Below are 16353 nucleotides of genomic sequence, written 5' to 3'. Positions count from 1 at the left end.
CTTCACAGACGTAACTAGCCGTAAGTCAGTGAATGATGTACCTCACTTACAACAAACAACAGCTGGCCTAAAGTACTCTTTTGAGTTTAGATTGGTCTAATTATTCGCGAGGAAATTAAGAAGTGATTTGGAGTTTCAATGGCCCCGAATGCGTGAGAATGAGTCTCAGAGCAGTATGTGAGGAAGTGGGGCTACACTCCACGGAATAATCCTTACCTGAAACCGATGCAACTATCGATGTGAATACGCAGTTAGCCCTTTACCTATTCACCAGGCCTATGGTGAAATATTTAAAGGCAAGGTCACCGTGCACCCACCAGCAGATACTCGTGAGATAAACGAAGAAGTGACGAAAACGAGTGTGAATAATGTGGTTATGTATGTATGTCAGTGGGTATGTATGCCGGAAAACAAACCTTAACAAGTCAGAAACAATGATTACTTAACTAGCAATTACGTTAACATAGAAATGACATACCAGTTCATAAGATACAATTCCGGGATAGGCCTACAATGTATGTCACAAGCACGGGTAGGAGTTGGTTGACTAGGGGAGTGTTGCACCCTTTCTTGTAGCATAAGGTAGTGAAACGAGTATGAAATAAAACTTACAATCATTATTCAACTAAATATCCACTACCTGAAGCGGGCATGGCGCGTGCAACTTAACTAGGACACAGTGATCTCGCTTGGGTTCAAGTATGTACAGTTAACATAATATATACAAACTATTAAGCAATGAAGGAAACCAAAGGTGACGAAACATATGCAAGTTAATAAGCAACAAAGTGAATATATAACATGTACCAAATAATAAGCAATAAAAGAAAACAAATATATATCGAAAATGCAACATAAATGTAAGTAGCTCAGGCGTGTACGTAATGAAGAATCGAGACGAGTTACCAAAGCTTCGTCTCTTATGATACCGCCACGATGTGGTCGAGACGGCATTCGAAGCCGATGCTTAGTTGGAGAAATTAGTGGTTAGCGAGGCGGGTACGAGGGCTGTAATTATATTATATATATATATATATATATATATATATATATATATATATATATATATATATATATATATATATATATATATATATATATATATATATATATATATATGAGAGAGAGAGAGAGACCATACATAAAGCTAATTCTGATATGTATCAAACAAGTTCGCAATGAAATTTTCTATATTCGCTCTGAGATGAGGCATTCACTTAGTAACAGACTTCAAGTGTTTACATGACGAAAAATTATAATCTCTTATGATTCCATCGCCTCTTCTCATCTCGCATTTTTATCTATGGCCTTCAAGCTTGCGACATGGGGCTGCTAGAGATTAAGAGTATATAAGGCAACAGCGAAACAGCAGAGACAGCACTTGCTTCAATATGAAGGTCTTGCTAGTGACTGCACTGGTAGCTGTTAGTGCCGCAGCCGCCTTGCCCGGCTTCATGTTAGATGAGCCGGATGGTAGGTTTACATAACATTAATATAATATAATATTTACATTATATTTGTTTTTCCTCAACGAAGTAGATTTAGTGTGAAACAGTCGATTTCTTTATCAAGAGGAAACATGTTCAAAATAGTATCACTTTAGTATAATGACGTACGACAACTTGAACAAATAGCACAGTTAATACACACACACACACACACACACACACACACACACACACACACACACACACACACATACACATATATATATATATATATATATATATATATATATATATATATATATATATATATATATAGTGAGAGAGAGAGAGAGAGAGAGAGAGAGAGAGAGAGAGAGAGAGAGAGAGAGAGACGAATATATAAACTAACATTTTGCTAATCTTTTTATGATTTATTTTAGGGGTTTCCAAGTACCAGAAGCAGCATGATGTGAATTACGCTTTTTACAAGATCTTCGAGCCTCTCCGCGAAAGCAGCCTAATTGATAAAGCAGCAACATTCAACCCAGTAGCAGATGTGGCCATGTATAATGACAACGGAGCTGCAGTCAAGCACCTCATGGATGAGCTCACACATGGCCGTCTGCTGGAGAAGAAACACTGGGCTGTCGCCACCAACAAACGCCATCTGGAGGAGGCAATCATGCTCTTCGAGGTGTTTATGCAGTGCAAGGACTGGAACTGCGTCGCCAGCAATGGAGCTTACTTCAGGGAGCGAGTGAATGAGGAAGAATTCATCTATGCTGCCTACCATGCCATCAAGCACTCTCCTCTCACCCAGCATGTCGTTCTGCCCGCCATGTACGAGGTAAAGCCACACCACTTCACCAAGACCCAGGTCATCGAGAAAGCTTACGAGGCCAAAGAGATGAAATTGCGCAATGTTTACTTACAAAACAACTTCACGAGTACACCTAACGACATTGAACAGAGAGTCGCCTACTTCCGTGAGGACATCGGCGTCGGCACGCACCACCTGATGATTCACTTGGAGAATCCATTCTGGTGGAAAGACACCTACGGCTACCACATTGATAGGAAGGGAGAGAACTTCTTCTATGCCTATCACCAGCTACTCAACCGTTACGAGGCTGAGCGCATCTCCAATCACCTGCCTCCTCTCCAAGAACTGAAGCTAGACGAGCCGCTGAAAGAGGGATTTACTCCACAGACCACCTACAAGTTCGGTCCACCCTTCCCCATTCGCAATGACGACATCCACCTCCATGATGTGGACATGGTAGGCAGAATTCACGAAATCGTCCACATGGAAGACCGTATCCACGACGCCATCGCTCACGGCTACGTGGAGAACGAGCAGGGAAGGAAAATAAGCATCGAAAACGACAACGGCATAAACATCTTGGGTGACATCATCCAGTCCTCTATGTACAGTCCTAACCGCAAGTACTACGGCAATCTAACCACTCTTGCCTACACCATGCTCGACCACCAGACCGACCCCAAAAACAAATACGACACTCCACCTGGCGTCCTTGCACACTTGGAGACCCTCCCACGCGACCCCGCTGCCTGGAGACTGCACAAGAGAATAGACAACATCTTCAGGGAGCACATCGACTCTCTTCCTCCTTACACCAAGGAACAACTCGAATTCCCGGGAATAACTGTCACCAACATCCAAGTACAAGGCAATCTTGAAACATACTTTGAGGAGTACAAGTATGACCTGATCAACGCTTTCAACGACAACACTACCCAGACGGAATTCTACGATATCTATGCCACAATGCCTCGTCTCAACCATAAGGAATTTTCATACAAGATCAATGTGCAGAACAACGGGTCTCCCAAGAAGTCTGTTATTCGCATTCTCGCCATGCCCTACCGCGACGGCAACGGTGCCATCATCCCCTTCGACGAGGGCCGCTGGCTCGCCATCGAGATGGACCTCTTTGTTAAGACCTGTAAGTTCTATTAGCCAGTATATTTTCTAACCTTTTTTTCCAGTATGTCATGTGTGTATATACCATATTGCTTATTTCATGATAAAAATACATTCTTCTCAGATATCTTAAAACAAATTTTCTCTTTACAGTGAATTCGGGTAACAATGAGATCAACCGGAAGAGTTCAGAGTCTTCCATCACCGTACCTGATGTTCCTACCTACAAGACTCTTGTTGAGATGACCGAAAATCGCCAGAATCTTGAGATGTACGAGAGCGCCACTGGTATTCCCAGCAGGTTGCTCCTGCCCAAGGGTAATGAGGAGGGCGTGGAGTTCAGGTTATTGGTGGCTGTCAGCAATGCTGAAGAGGACGTCAACGATGAGAGCATCATTACTATGAACAAGTACCACCATTACGGAGTGCGTGGCGTCCAGCCCGACAAGAGGCCTTTCGGTTACCCGTTGGACCGTCGTGTTCCAGACGAACACATCGTCGACGAGGTGCCCAACATCAAGGAGACCATGGTCAAGGTCTACAACCACAACGTCTTTATTCGCCTTCCTCACCACTAGATCGTAGACCACTGGTAGATCTCACATTGAACTAAACTGGTCACATGGTATTCAGCCTTATTGTACCACATCTTGACACCGATGCTATTTGCAGACGCTTCGTACAAAATAGCCTCTTTTGACAATTTTTTTTCCTTCATCCACTGAATGTGGCAAAAATACCTCAATAAATAAATGCCAAATTACATAATAGTTTCATTAGTTATATGTATCACTGAATTAAAAGAAAATGTGACATATCAAATCCATTTTTCACAAAAGCAAATATTTTCTTGCATAGTGTATGCTGTTACACCAACTTGCTTTTTTCATATATATATATATATATATATAGAGAGAGAGAGAGAGAGAGAGAGAGAGAGAGAGAGAGAGAGAGAGAGAGAGAGAGAGAGAGAGAGTCAGAATATATGCCACTTTGGAAGTTACGGAGTCAAAGAATTTATAGTCAGTGGAATTATGTGAGAGGTATACAGCACATAAAAATTTTGTTTGAGATTGACTGTAGTCGTAGCCAGATGATGGAAAAATTCAAGAGCATGAGCACGAAAGCAAGTTAATTCATTGGCCACACAGACGCAACATCCAGCTTTAGATTGAAAATGAGGATAAAGTAGGAGGGAACAGAAAAAGGGTTAATGTCAGTTGCCTCAGACACTTGTATTTCAGTGAGTAAAACATGATGAGGTTTAATAGAGGAGAGGTGGTGTTCTACAGATTGAAAATTTGTTCTAAGACCACGAGTTGCAGAAGTTAATGAAGAAAAAAGTTATGGGATTTGTCGCGATACTAAGGGTCGATACCAGAAGAGCAGTCAGACCTGTGAACATTTGTGGTCCCCTCCCCAGATGGGGACTCTAAGGCTGGTGTAGGAGTCGCCATATTTAATTTAGTATGTTGAGTGAAGGGTGTGTGTGTGTAATTAAGTGCATCTAGTTTTGTGTGAAGGAAGAGATGTGTCTCTAAAGGGCAGGCTGTGCCTCCCCCCTTGTGTTGTGAGACACAAAAGGAAACGTTCAGTGAGGTCACAGCTGAGTTATTGATAAGTTCTCAGGAAAAAAAAAAAAAAAGGAAAGTGGGGAAAATTAAATGGTGAAGGACAGCTTCTAACTTAACATATTTACTATAAACGATGCCATGATGCCTGTGCTGCGCTCCTCCCCATCACTATATATATATATATATATATATATATATATATATATATATATATATATATATATATATATATATATATATATATATATATATATATATAAGGGGAAAGGTGCATTTCAGGTGAAATATGGAGGGGAGGAGCAATAACTGTCTGCTTCTCTTATCTAAGTCAGCAGAAAACGTTAGGAGCCCAAAGGGAAAAGAGGAAGGGAGTTCTCAAGGGGTGAATTTGGGTAGTGTTGTGGTGATTGAAGGGGTGTGTGGAGGTATTGGCGATGTGGTGGTATAACCCTGATATCCATAATCAGGTTGGTGAGTCTTTTGTGGTGCCAAGAGCTCTTGTTCGCTGAAATTTGGTTGGTGAGTTGTGTCGGTGATTTAACGCTGCGCGTGCAGTCTTGGGGCTGAGAGGCAGCCATTTTGTGGTTGGGGTTATAGTGGTGTTGTGGCATTATCAGTGGCTTTGGGTGTGGTGTTGTGATGTTATAGGTGAACCATGGTGGTGGTGGTGATGTTTTGCGAGGTCTGAGGAGGTGAAATACGTTAATTGTTGTTGGAGGACGCTGTGTTAGCGTCTCGGGAAATTTCTGCAGATAGGGAAAATATTCCAGCGGCCTGTGAAGGAGTTAAAGGGTTTTAGTGCTTTGTGAAGTGACGGGTATGTCATATATTTGTGTGTATAACCCTTAAGCAACAAGGGAGGTGATATAAGAGCCTGAGAAAGAGGGAACGTATTGTAATTGAGTGTGGGAGTTAACCTGCGTTGATCTAGGATAGAAATTTGTTCCCTAATTTCCTTTAATGTGTATTTCTTCAACCTATTTGTAAGTTAACACTATTATTAATATATTTTGTTATTATATAAAATAATTGCGTTTTCTACCCCAACATTAATCTGGTATTGAAGTGATTCCTAGCGTGCTGTGCCAAGGTAAAGGTTTTGAAAGAGGATTTAATAACTGACGATTTCGGATAGGTCGGGTAAGTATTCGAGACCTTTAAAAATCCAGACCTTTAAAACTTTCTGGGATCAGTGTACCGTCCACTTTCTTGAAAAGATAACGGGGATCGTGACAGAAATGGGGGCCCATCCAGGATATTGAATATTTTGTGGGATGTAATGAGTGTTACATGGTAATTGCCATTGAAAGGAATTTAACTGTGTAAAATATTTCTTCAAATTATGTATGTATATCTTGTGTATATCATTTTATGGTGCCAGTACTCGTGTGTGAAAGTGTATTTTGTTGGGATTAAATAACCAATGGTGTAATATTTGGAGGAATATTTTGTGAAGTCTAGTACTTGTAATCATGGCGACCAAACGTGTTGAGGCGTTCCTTCTGTCAGGGAGTGTGTATGCTTTGTACCAGCTAACCAAGGAAGAATTTTGTTTAGTGGCTGAGAAGTTTAGAGTTGAAATCCAAGAAAAAAGGAGGAAATGCTGGTAGAGTTCAAAAAAAAAAAAAAAAACTCGTGGAGAGGAGCTGGTTTAAAGATGATGGTGATGAAAGTGAGGATGGTGATGGAGAGAGTGTAGAGGGGGTTGCTGGGATGAATTGGGTAAATCTGGGTGCACTTGTCGGAACTGATGGTCTTTCTAGTAGTGAAAAGTTTGAATTAATGAAACTTCAGTTGGAAATATAGAGGGATCAAATGGAAATGCAGAAAGAAGTGGAAATAGAAAAAATAAGGGCGGGAAAAGGAATTGAATTAAACAAGATTTACACAATAAATAAAAAAATAACAAAATCATAAATGTTCATAATGATGTCCTGCACGATATCAATAATTTGACTGAAATATGGACAGAAAAATTAACACATCCTTAACCTCTAATATAGATATTATAAATAAGAACACTTCCATTACATTTGCTACATTCACAAAAAGACAAAAAATTCAGGTGGTAACACTTATCAGTGAGTGATTACGACAGGAAGAATCCTTATCTACAACGATATTCACTTAATCACACACTTCATGTGGGGCGAAGGCCGCGAGAGCCAACAGTATATAAAGCAACAAGAGGACATCACAGACAGCACTAGCTCCAACATGAAGCTTTTGGTGGTGATTGCTCTGCTGGGCCTCAGCGCCGCAGCTGCATGGCCCAGCTATATGTCAGATGAGCCTGACGGTGAGTTACCAGTTTGTGTATTCAAAGCACCCTAATTCCACACACACACACACACACACACACACACATATATATATATATATATATATATATATATATATATATATATATATATATATATATATATATATATATATATATATATATATATATATATATATATATATATATATATATATATATATATATATATATATATATATATATATATATATATATATATATATATATATATATATATATATATATATATTGGAGTATCAAGGAAATCGTGAGGTAAACTCATCAAAGTAGGATTTCAGTATTTCTTTAAGAGAAAGCGGTAGACAACTAATTTAAACTTTTCTTCGTTATTGAACTTAACACTTTTTTTTTCTTCAGGTGTTCCTACGCATCAGAAGCAGCATGATGTAAACTATGCCTTCTACAAGATTTTCGAACCTCTCCGCGATAACAGACTGGCTGACAAGGCAACATCCTTTAATCCTGTGGGAGACATTTCCATGTACAAGGATGGAGGAGTCGCCGTCCGTCACCTTATGGATGAGCTCACACATGGCCGTCTGCTGGAGAAGAAACACTGGGCTGTCGCCACCAACAAACGCCATCTGGAGGAGGCAATCATGCTCTTCGAGGTGTTTATGCAGTGCAAGGACTGGAACTGCGTCGCCAGCAATGGAGCTTACTTCAGGGAGCGAGTGAATGAGGAAGAATTCATCTATGCTGCCTACCATGCCATCAAGCACTCTCCTCTCACCCAGCATGTCGTTCTGCCCGCCATGTACGAGGTAAAGCCACACCACTTCACCAAGACCCAGGTCATCGAGGAAGCCTATGAGGCCAAAGAGATGAGACTTCGCAACATAATCTTCCAAAATAACTTCACTGGTACACCTAACGACATCGAACATAGAGTCGCATACTACCGTGAAGATGTTGGCGTTGGCACTCACCATTTGATGATTCACTTGGAGAATCCATTCTGGTGGAAAGACACCTACGGCTACCACATTGATAGGAAGGGAGAGAACTTCTTCTATGCCTATCACCAGCTCCTCAACCGTTACGAGGCTGAGCGCATCTCCAATTACCTGCCTCCTCTACAGGAGCTGAAGCTCGACGAGCCCCTGAAAGAAGGATTTACTCCGCAGACCACCTACAAGTTCGGTCCACCCTTCCCCATCCGCAATGACGACATCCACCTCCATGACGTAGACAAGATAGGCAGAATTCACGAAATCGTTCACATGGAAGACCGCATCCACGATGCCATCGCTCACGGTTACGTGGAGGACGAGCAGGGAAACAAGATCAACATCGAAAACGACCACGGCATTGACATCTTGGGTGACATCATTCAGTCCTCTATGTACAGCCCCAACCGCAAGTACTACGGCAATCTCACCACCCTGGCCTACACATTGCTTGACCACCAGACCGACCCCAAGAATAAGTACGACACTCCCCCCGGCGTGCTCGCACACTTGGAGACCCTCCCACGCGATCCCGCTGCCTGGAGACTGCACAAGAGAATAGACAACATCTTCAGGGAGCACATCGACTCTCTTCCTCCTTACACCAAGGAACAACTCGTATTCCCGGGCATAACTGTGGCGGACATCCAGATCCAAGGCAACCTTGAAACTTACTTTGAGGAGTACAAATACGACCTGATCAACGCCTTCAACGACAACACCACTCAGACCGAGTTCTATGACATCTATGCAACAATGCCTCGCCTCAACCATAAGGAGTTCACCTATAAGATCAAAGTGCAGAACAACAATGGCTCCCCAAAGAAGTCTGTCATTCGCATCCTCGCCATGCCGTACCGCGACGGTAACGGTGCCATCATCCCCTTTGACGAAGGCCGCTGGCTTGCTATCGAGATGGACCTCTTCGTGAAGACTCGTAAGTTATTTTGCAGCAATGTTCATTAGTTAATGTTTTTATCTTTTCCGTTTTTTTTCTATCCTATACCTCTTTTAATGATTAACGTAACGATTTTGCCCTGTTTCTTTTACAGTGACTCCGGGAGACAACGAGATCACACGCAAGAGTTCAGAGGCTTCCATCACTGTACCTGACGTCCCGACGTATAAGACTCTCGTTGAGATGACCGAGTCTCATCAGACCCTAGAGATGTACGAGAGTGCCACTGGCATTCCTAACAGACTGCTTCTGCCCAAGGGTAACGAGGAGGGTGTGCAGTTTAGACTGCTAGTGGCTGTCACTGACGCTCAGCAGGACGTCAATGACGAGAGCATCATTACCATGAACAAATACCACCACTACGGTGTCCGCGGCGTCCAGCCCGACAAGAGGCCATTCGGCTACCCGTTGGACCGTCGTGTTCCTGACGAACACATTGTCGACGAGGTGCCCAACATCAAGGAGACCATGGTCAAGGTCTACAATCACAATGTCTTCATTCCCATTCCTCATAACTAACTGTACCCATCTGAACTTTAAGACAGTCATATGGTTATAGGGCACATTTATCACTATTTTCAATAGTCATGAATGGTTTCCATTTCTTTAAATTGTGTTCATCCGCACTGATTTTACTTATATAGCTCAATACATACAAGTAATCCACCATTTTTTTTTTATTAACTGACTGACTTCCTGACAGCTAACTGTTTTTTCTTTTCCAAGATAGGCATTTCCTTTCCGAAATGATAGTGAACCACCTCCTTAAATTTGATCGATTACAATAAAAGAAAAAAAGAAAAATGTTTTCTAAATGTGATTTTCAATGATTCCTCTTCTAAACACACAATACAATAACTTGGGAAGTTGATACCATTCCACTTATAATCGTCACCTGAATCTACATTTTCTCCATTTGATCAAGGTTATCAAGCTGCTGCTCGTAGCCAGAAACAAGAACCTATCTGGAAGAGTTCTATCGAGTATTTCAGTCGTTCTCAACATTTTTTTCATTACATTATCCATTGTTATCATGAAATTTCAAAAACAGTCGTATATATCCATGATAAAACAAAATAAATGTCATAAAAGTTAATTTTAACATTACATTATTGCAGTTAAACAAAGTAAAAGTTTTTTTTCACATGTATCCTTCTTTTTTTTCATATACACATCACAAAAAGAACAAATGACACCTCTTATGAGCTTTCTACTGAAGTTGATGAAAAGAAACAGTGTTAAGCCGTTGAAAGCGATAACTCGACTGAAAATCAGCCATTGTTAACTGCGTCAGCCATCTGAGGCAAAGTTGTCAACTCATTTATTTATTTATTTATTTATATATTTAATCAATTTGAAATATTCTATTATAAATTCCAGTCCAAATATCCTATAAATTACAACTAGATTGGTCTCGAAAATATTGCTCCACCACTCCCTCAGGACTATGACTTCTCTCTTCGTCATATCTCCTCCAAGCCATGTCTCAAGGGACAATTCTCATTATCCGGTTCTCTCTCTCTCTCTCTCTCTCTCTCTCTCTCTCTCTCTCTCTCTCTCTCTCTCTCTCTCTCTTTATGTATATATATATATATATATATATATATATATATATATATATATATATATATATATATATATATATATATATATATATATATATATATATATATATATATATATATATAATATTTTTTTTTTTTTTTTAACCAATGTTTGATAGCACTTGTGTAGAGCGTTTTATTTGTCAATAGACTTCATTCCATGTGCTACAGTGTGTGAGTATCCTTCGTATATATGCTGTGATGGTAGAATCCTTCAAGCATTGGAAGCACTACCTGTTCCTACCTGGTAGATCGTACATGGGGGTTCACAATGGCGCAGAACCTTTTACCGATGCTGTATGAGTGAGCATGTGCGAGATAATAGGTCTCAGCTTGTTTTCCGACTTGAGCGTTTTTACATTGCCGTAACAGAAACCTGTGCTGTACTCTTCCGTGAGGTTGTTATACTTGATGGTGTTGCTTTTAGTGTTAGAGGTAGAAAAGATTTTTCTTTTTTTTTTTTCCAGAGCTTCCATCGGATATCTTGTTATTTTGGCAAGCTTTGTGTTATCCTCCAGAATGTCGTTGATCTTGTCGATGTATTCGGAAATATTCATGAGGAGGAAGACTCCCACCTTATCTGCTTTTCGTTTTGTTATGCTGCGAACATCCTTCAGTTGTTTGGATGCTTCAAAGTACATTCAATCGATCATCTTGCTTTTCAAGCTTCCTGTCATCTTCGTTGCTCGTGCAACTCTTTCTTGCTTGAAAGTGGGCTTGTTTACAACGCGGTCTCTTTTAGCTAAGCTTCCTATGTTGTCGATGAGTATTTCACACTCGACTCTCTTTTCACGTTTCTTCGGTTTGGAGATGGTGTGGCACGTTAGCCTAAAATTTTGAAGATCTTCTTGGTTGCAGGTGAGGGCTTTCTCTGTTAGCTTTATGTAACCCTTACAAGGCCGCTGGCGTTTTATGTGACCTCCGATAAGGCTAACCCGTTTTTTTTCTGGTTTCATTCATTGATGTTCCTGCGATGTTGGTCCATCACATTCTTGAAGTTAGTGGTTCTGTGGGTGTTCGCTTGTTTCCATTCTTGTTCGGTATTTTGTAGCTTCTCGTGGAGTTCACCGCTCATCGTCCTTAGTTCCATGTCGTCATGACTACGATTAAGTTATCCAGATGCCTCCGCTATCATCTCGCGTCAGGCACCCAGAACAAGCATTTGAAAGACCACCACAAAAAGCAACGAAGAAAGAAAAAATCTTTATGACGAGAAGAATACAAGAACTAAGGACGATGAATAGTGAACTCCATGAGAAACTACAGGATATGGAACAAGAATGGAAATAAGCTAACATTCACATAAGTTTTCTTTTTGGAGGTGAGTTCTGTATTTCACTAGCATTGTTTGGGTATGGATGGTATGCAACTTAACGTCAACCAGTAGCATTAACTTAACGATACAATTAACATACATTAACGATACATTAACGATTACCATACAAAAAATAGGAAATTATCTAAGTACAGAAAATCGAGACTCATATACACTGTTTCTGCAGTTCATCAAGAAAAAAAAAACTGCATAGAAACAGGAAGACCAACATTCTCAACTAGCTGATTACAAAAATGACTCGCCTACTTCCATCTTTTCAGCTATCGCCATGTGCAGTTAAGTGCGTGCAAATTTTCTACTCACCTTTATCCTCGTCACTGGGTGTCATACAACGTTTTCATTGCCTGCTATTCCATCTACTACAAAGTGGAACTTTCCTTTCTAATGATGGGCATAACAAACTATGAACGTTAGCACTGAATAAAGCAAGACAATATATAAAAAACGGATCGTTAGAATTCTTGCATCAGCAAAATGAATAAAGTTCCATTATGAATTTGTTAATTCCACCTCAACCAGGAATAAATATTTAAAAACATACATACATAAATTATTTTTAAGTATAAACACAATCAGGATTTACACGATAAATACAAATAAAAAAATAAATAAAATCATAAATATTCATAATCTTGTTCTGCACGATATCAATAATTTGACTGAAATACCGACTGAAAAATTAACACATCCTTAACCTCTAATATAGATATAATAAATAAGAACACTTCCATTACATTTGCTACGTTCACAAAAAGATTTCACAAAATTTCAGGTGGTAACACTTATCAGTGAGTGATTACGAGAGGAAGAATCCTTATCTACAACGATATTCACTTAATCACACACTTCATGTGGGGCGAAGGCCGCGAGAGACAACAGTATATAAAGCAACAAGAGGACATCACAGACAGCACTAGCTCCAACATGAAGCTTTTGGTGGTGATTGCTCTGCTGGGCCTCAGCGCCGCAGCTGCATGGCCCAGCTATATGTCAGATGAGCCTGACGGTGAGTTACCAGTTTGTGTATTCAAAGCACTCTAATTACGCATATACATATATATATATATATATATATATATATATATATATATATATATATATATATATATATATATATATATATATATATATATTGGAGTATCAAAGGAAATCGTGAGGTAAACTCATCAAAGTTTGATTTCAGTATTATTTTAAGAGAAAGCGGTAGACAACTAATTTAAACTTTTCTTCGTTATTGAACTGAACACATTTTTTTTTTTTCTTCAGGTGTTCCTACGCATCAGAAGCAACATGATGTAAACTATGCCTTCTACAAGATTTTCGAACCTCTCCGCGATAACAGACTGGCTGACAAGGCAACATCCTTTAATCCTGTGGGAGACATTTCCATGTACAAGGATGGAGGAGTCGCCGTCCGTCACCTTATGGATGAGCTCACACATGGCCGTCTGCTGGAGAAGAAACACTGGGCTGTCGCCACCAACAAACGCCATCTGGAGGAGGCAATCATGCTCTTCGAGGTGTTTATGCAGTGCAAGGACTGGAACTGCGTCGCCAGCAATGGAGCTTACTTCAGGGAGCGAGTGAATGAGGAAGAATTCATCTATGCTGCCTACCATGCCATCAAGCACTCTCCTCTCACCCAGCATGTCGTTCTGCCCGCCATGTACGAGGTAAAGCCACACCACTTCACCAAGACCCAGGTCATCGAGGAAGCCTACGAGGCCAAAGAGATGAGGCTTCGCAACATAATCTTCCAAAATAACTTCACTGGTACACCTAACGACATCGAACATAGAGTCGCATACTACCGTGAAGATGTTGGCGTTGGCACTCACCATTTGATGATTCACTTGGAGAATCCATTCTGGTGGAAAGACACCTACGGCTACCACATTGATAGGAAGGGAGAGAACTTCTTCTATGCCTATCACCAGCTCCTCAACCGTTACGAGGCTGAGCGCATCTCCAATTACCTGCCTCCTCTACAGGAGCTGAAGCTCGACGAGCCCCTGAAAGAAGGATTTACTCCGCAGACCACCTACAAGTTCGGTCCACCCTTCCCCATCCGCAATGACGACATCCACCTCCATGACGTAGACAAGATAGGCAGAATTCACGAAATCGTTCACATGGAAGACCGCATCCACGATGCCATCGCTCACGGTTACGTGGAGGACGAGCAGGGAAACAAGATCAACATCGAAAACGACCACGGCATTGACATCTTGGGTGACATCATTCAGTCCTCTATGTACAGCCCCAACCGCAAGTACTACGGCAATCTCACCACCCTGGCCTACACATTGCTTGACCACCAGACCGACCCCAAGAATAAGTACGACACTCCCCCCGGCGTGCTCGCACACTTGGAGACCCTCCCACGCGATCCCGCTGCCTGGAGACTGCACAAGAGAATAGACAACATCTTCAGGGAGCACATCGACTCTCTTCCTCCTTACACCAAGGAACAACTCGTATTCCCGGGCATAACTGTGGCGGACATCCAGATCCAAGGCAACCTTGAAACTTACTTTGAGGAGTACAAATACGACCTGATCAACGCCTTCAACGACAACACCACTCAGACCGAGTTCTATGACATCTATGCAACAATGCCTCGCCTCAACCATAAGGAGTTCACCTATAAGATCAAAGTGCAGAACAACAATGGCTCCCCAAAGAAGTCTGTCATTCGCATCCTCGCCATGCCGTACCGCGACGGTAACGGTGCCATCATCCCCTTTGACGAAGGCCGCTGGCTTGCTATCGAGATGGACCTCTTCGTGAAGACTCGTAAGTTATTTTGCAATGTTCATTAGTTAATGTTTTTTTTTTCTATCCTATACCTCTTTTATTGATTATCGTAACGATTTTGCCCTGTTTCTTCTACAGTGACTCCGGGAGACAACGAGATCACACGCAAGAGTTCAGAGGCTTCCATCACTGTACCTGACGTCCCGACGTATAAGACTCTCGTTGAGATGACCGAGTCTCATCAGACCCTAGAGATGTACGAGAGTGCCACTGGCATTCCTAACAGACTGCTTCTGCCCAAGGGTAACGAAGAGGGTGTGCAGTTTAGACTGCTAGTGGCTGTCACTGACGCTCAGCAGGACGTCAATGACGAGAGCATCATTACCATGAACAAATACCACCACTACGGTGTCCGCGGCGTCCAGCCCGACAAGAGGCCATTCGGCTACCCGTTGGACCGTCGTGTTCCTGACGAACACATTGTCGACGAGGTGCCCAACATCAAGGAGACCATGGTCAAGGTCTACAATCACAATGTCTTCATTCCCATTCCTCATAACTAACTGTACCCATCTGAACTTTAAGACAGTCATATGGTTATAGGGCACATTTATCACTATTTTCAATAGTCATGAATGGTTTCCATTTCTTTAAATTGTGTTCATCCGCACTGATTTTACTTATATAGCTCAATACATACAAGTAATCCACCATTTTTTTTTTATTAACTGACTGACTTCCTGACAGCTAACTGTTTTTTCTTTTCCAAGATAGGCATTTCCTTTCCGAAATGATAGTGAACCACCTCCTTAAATTTGATCGATTACAATAAAAGAAAAAAAGAAAAATGTTTTCTAAATGTGATTTTCAATGATTCCTCTTCTAAACACACAATACAATAACTTGGGAAGTTGATACCATTCCACTTATAATCGTCACCTGAATCTACATTTTCTCCATTTGATCAAGGTTATCAAGCTGCTGCTCGTAACCAGAAACAAGAACCTATCTGGAAGAGTTCTATCGAGTATTTCAGTCGTTCTCAACATTTTTTTCATTACATTATCCATTGTTATCATGAAATTTCAAAAACAGTCGTATATATCCATGATAAAACAAAATAAATGTCATAAAAGTTAATTTTCACATTACATTATTGCAGTTAAACAAAGTAAAAGTTTTTTTTCACATGTATCCTTTTTTTTTTCATATACACATCACAAAAAGAACAAATGACACCTCTTATGAGCTTTCTACTGAAGTTGATGAAAAGAAACAGTGTTAAGCCGTTGAAAGCGATAACTCGACTGAAAATCAGCCATTGTTAACTGTGTCAGTCATCTGAGGCAAAGTTGTCAACTCATTTATTTATTTATTTATCTATATATTTAATCAATTTGAAATATTCTATTATAAATTCCAGTCCAAATATCCTATAAATTACAACTAGATTGGTCTCGAAAATGTTGCTCCTCCACT

The 16353-nt window shown here is 40.8% G+C and overlaps 3 protein-coding genes across 3 annotated transcripts; all 3 read left to right on the top strand.

The window, feature by feature from the left end:
- The first annotated feature begins 1289 nt into the window (after positions 1-1289).
- Positions 1290-4132, top strand: LOC135107956 (pseudohemocyanin-2-like). The gene is made up of 3 exons (XM_064018847.1): positions 1290-1473; positions 1868-3394; positions 3526-4132. The coding sequence occupies exons 1-3, from the start codon at positions 1392-1394 to the stop codon at positions 3948-3950; spliced, it is 2034 nt and encodes a 677-aa protein (XP_063874917.1). The 5' UTR covers positions 1290-1391; the 3' UTR covers positions 3951-4132.
- Positions 4133-7073: 2941 nt separating this feature from the next.
- On the top strand, positions 7074-9992 carry LOC135107407 (pseudohemocyanin-2-like). Its single transcript, XM_064017641.1, has 3 exons — positions 7074-7245; positions 7627-9156; positions 9272-9992. Exons 1-3 carry the CDS (start codon positions 7089-7091, stop codon positions 9694-9696), a joined length of 2112 nt encoding a protein of 703 aa, XP_063873711.1. The 5' UTR covers positions 7074-7088; the 3' UTR covers positions 9697-9992.
- A 2959-nt stretch (positions 9993-12951) lies between these two features.
- LOC135106809 (pseudohemocyanin-2-like) lies at positions 12952-15733 on the top strand. Its single transcript, XM_064016536.1, has 3 exons — positions 12952-13123; positions 13384-14913; positions 15013-15733. Exons 1-3 carry the CDS (start codon positions 12967-12969, stop codon positions 15435-15437), a joined length of 2112 nt encoding a protein of 703 aa, XP_063872606.1. The 5' UTR covers positions 12952-12966; the 3' UTR covers positions 15438-15733.
- Positions 15734-16353: the final 620 nt, after the last annotated feature.

Source organism: Scylla paramamosain, chromosome 1 (assembly GCF_035594125.1).
Source record: "Scylla paramamosain isolate STU-SP2022 chromosome 1, ASM3559412v1, whole genome shotgun sequence".
Taxonomy (NCBI): domain Eukaryota; kingdom Metazoa; phylum Arthropoda; class Malacostraca; order Decapoda; family Portunidae; genus Scylla; species Scylla paramamosain.
Note: the sequence above shows the minus strand (reverse complement) of the source record. Positions and strands in the feature narration are given on the sequence as shown.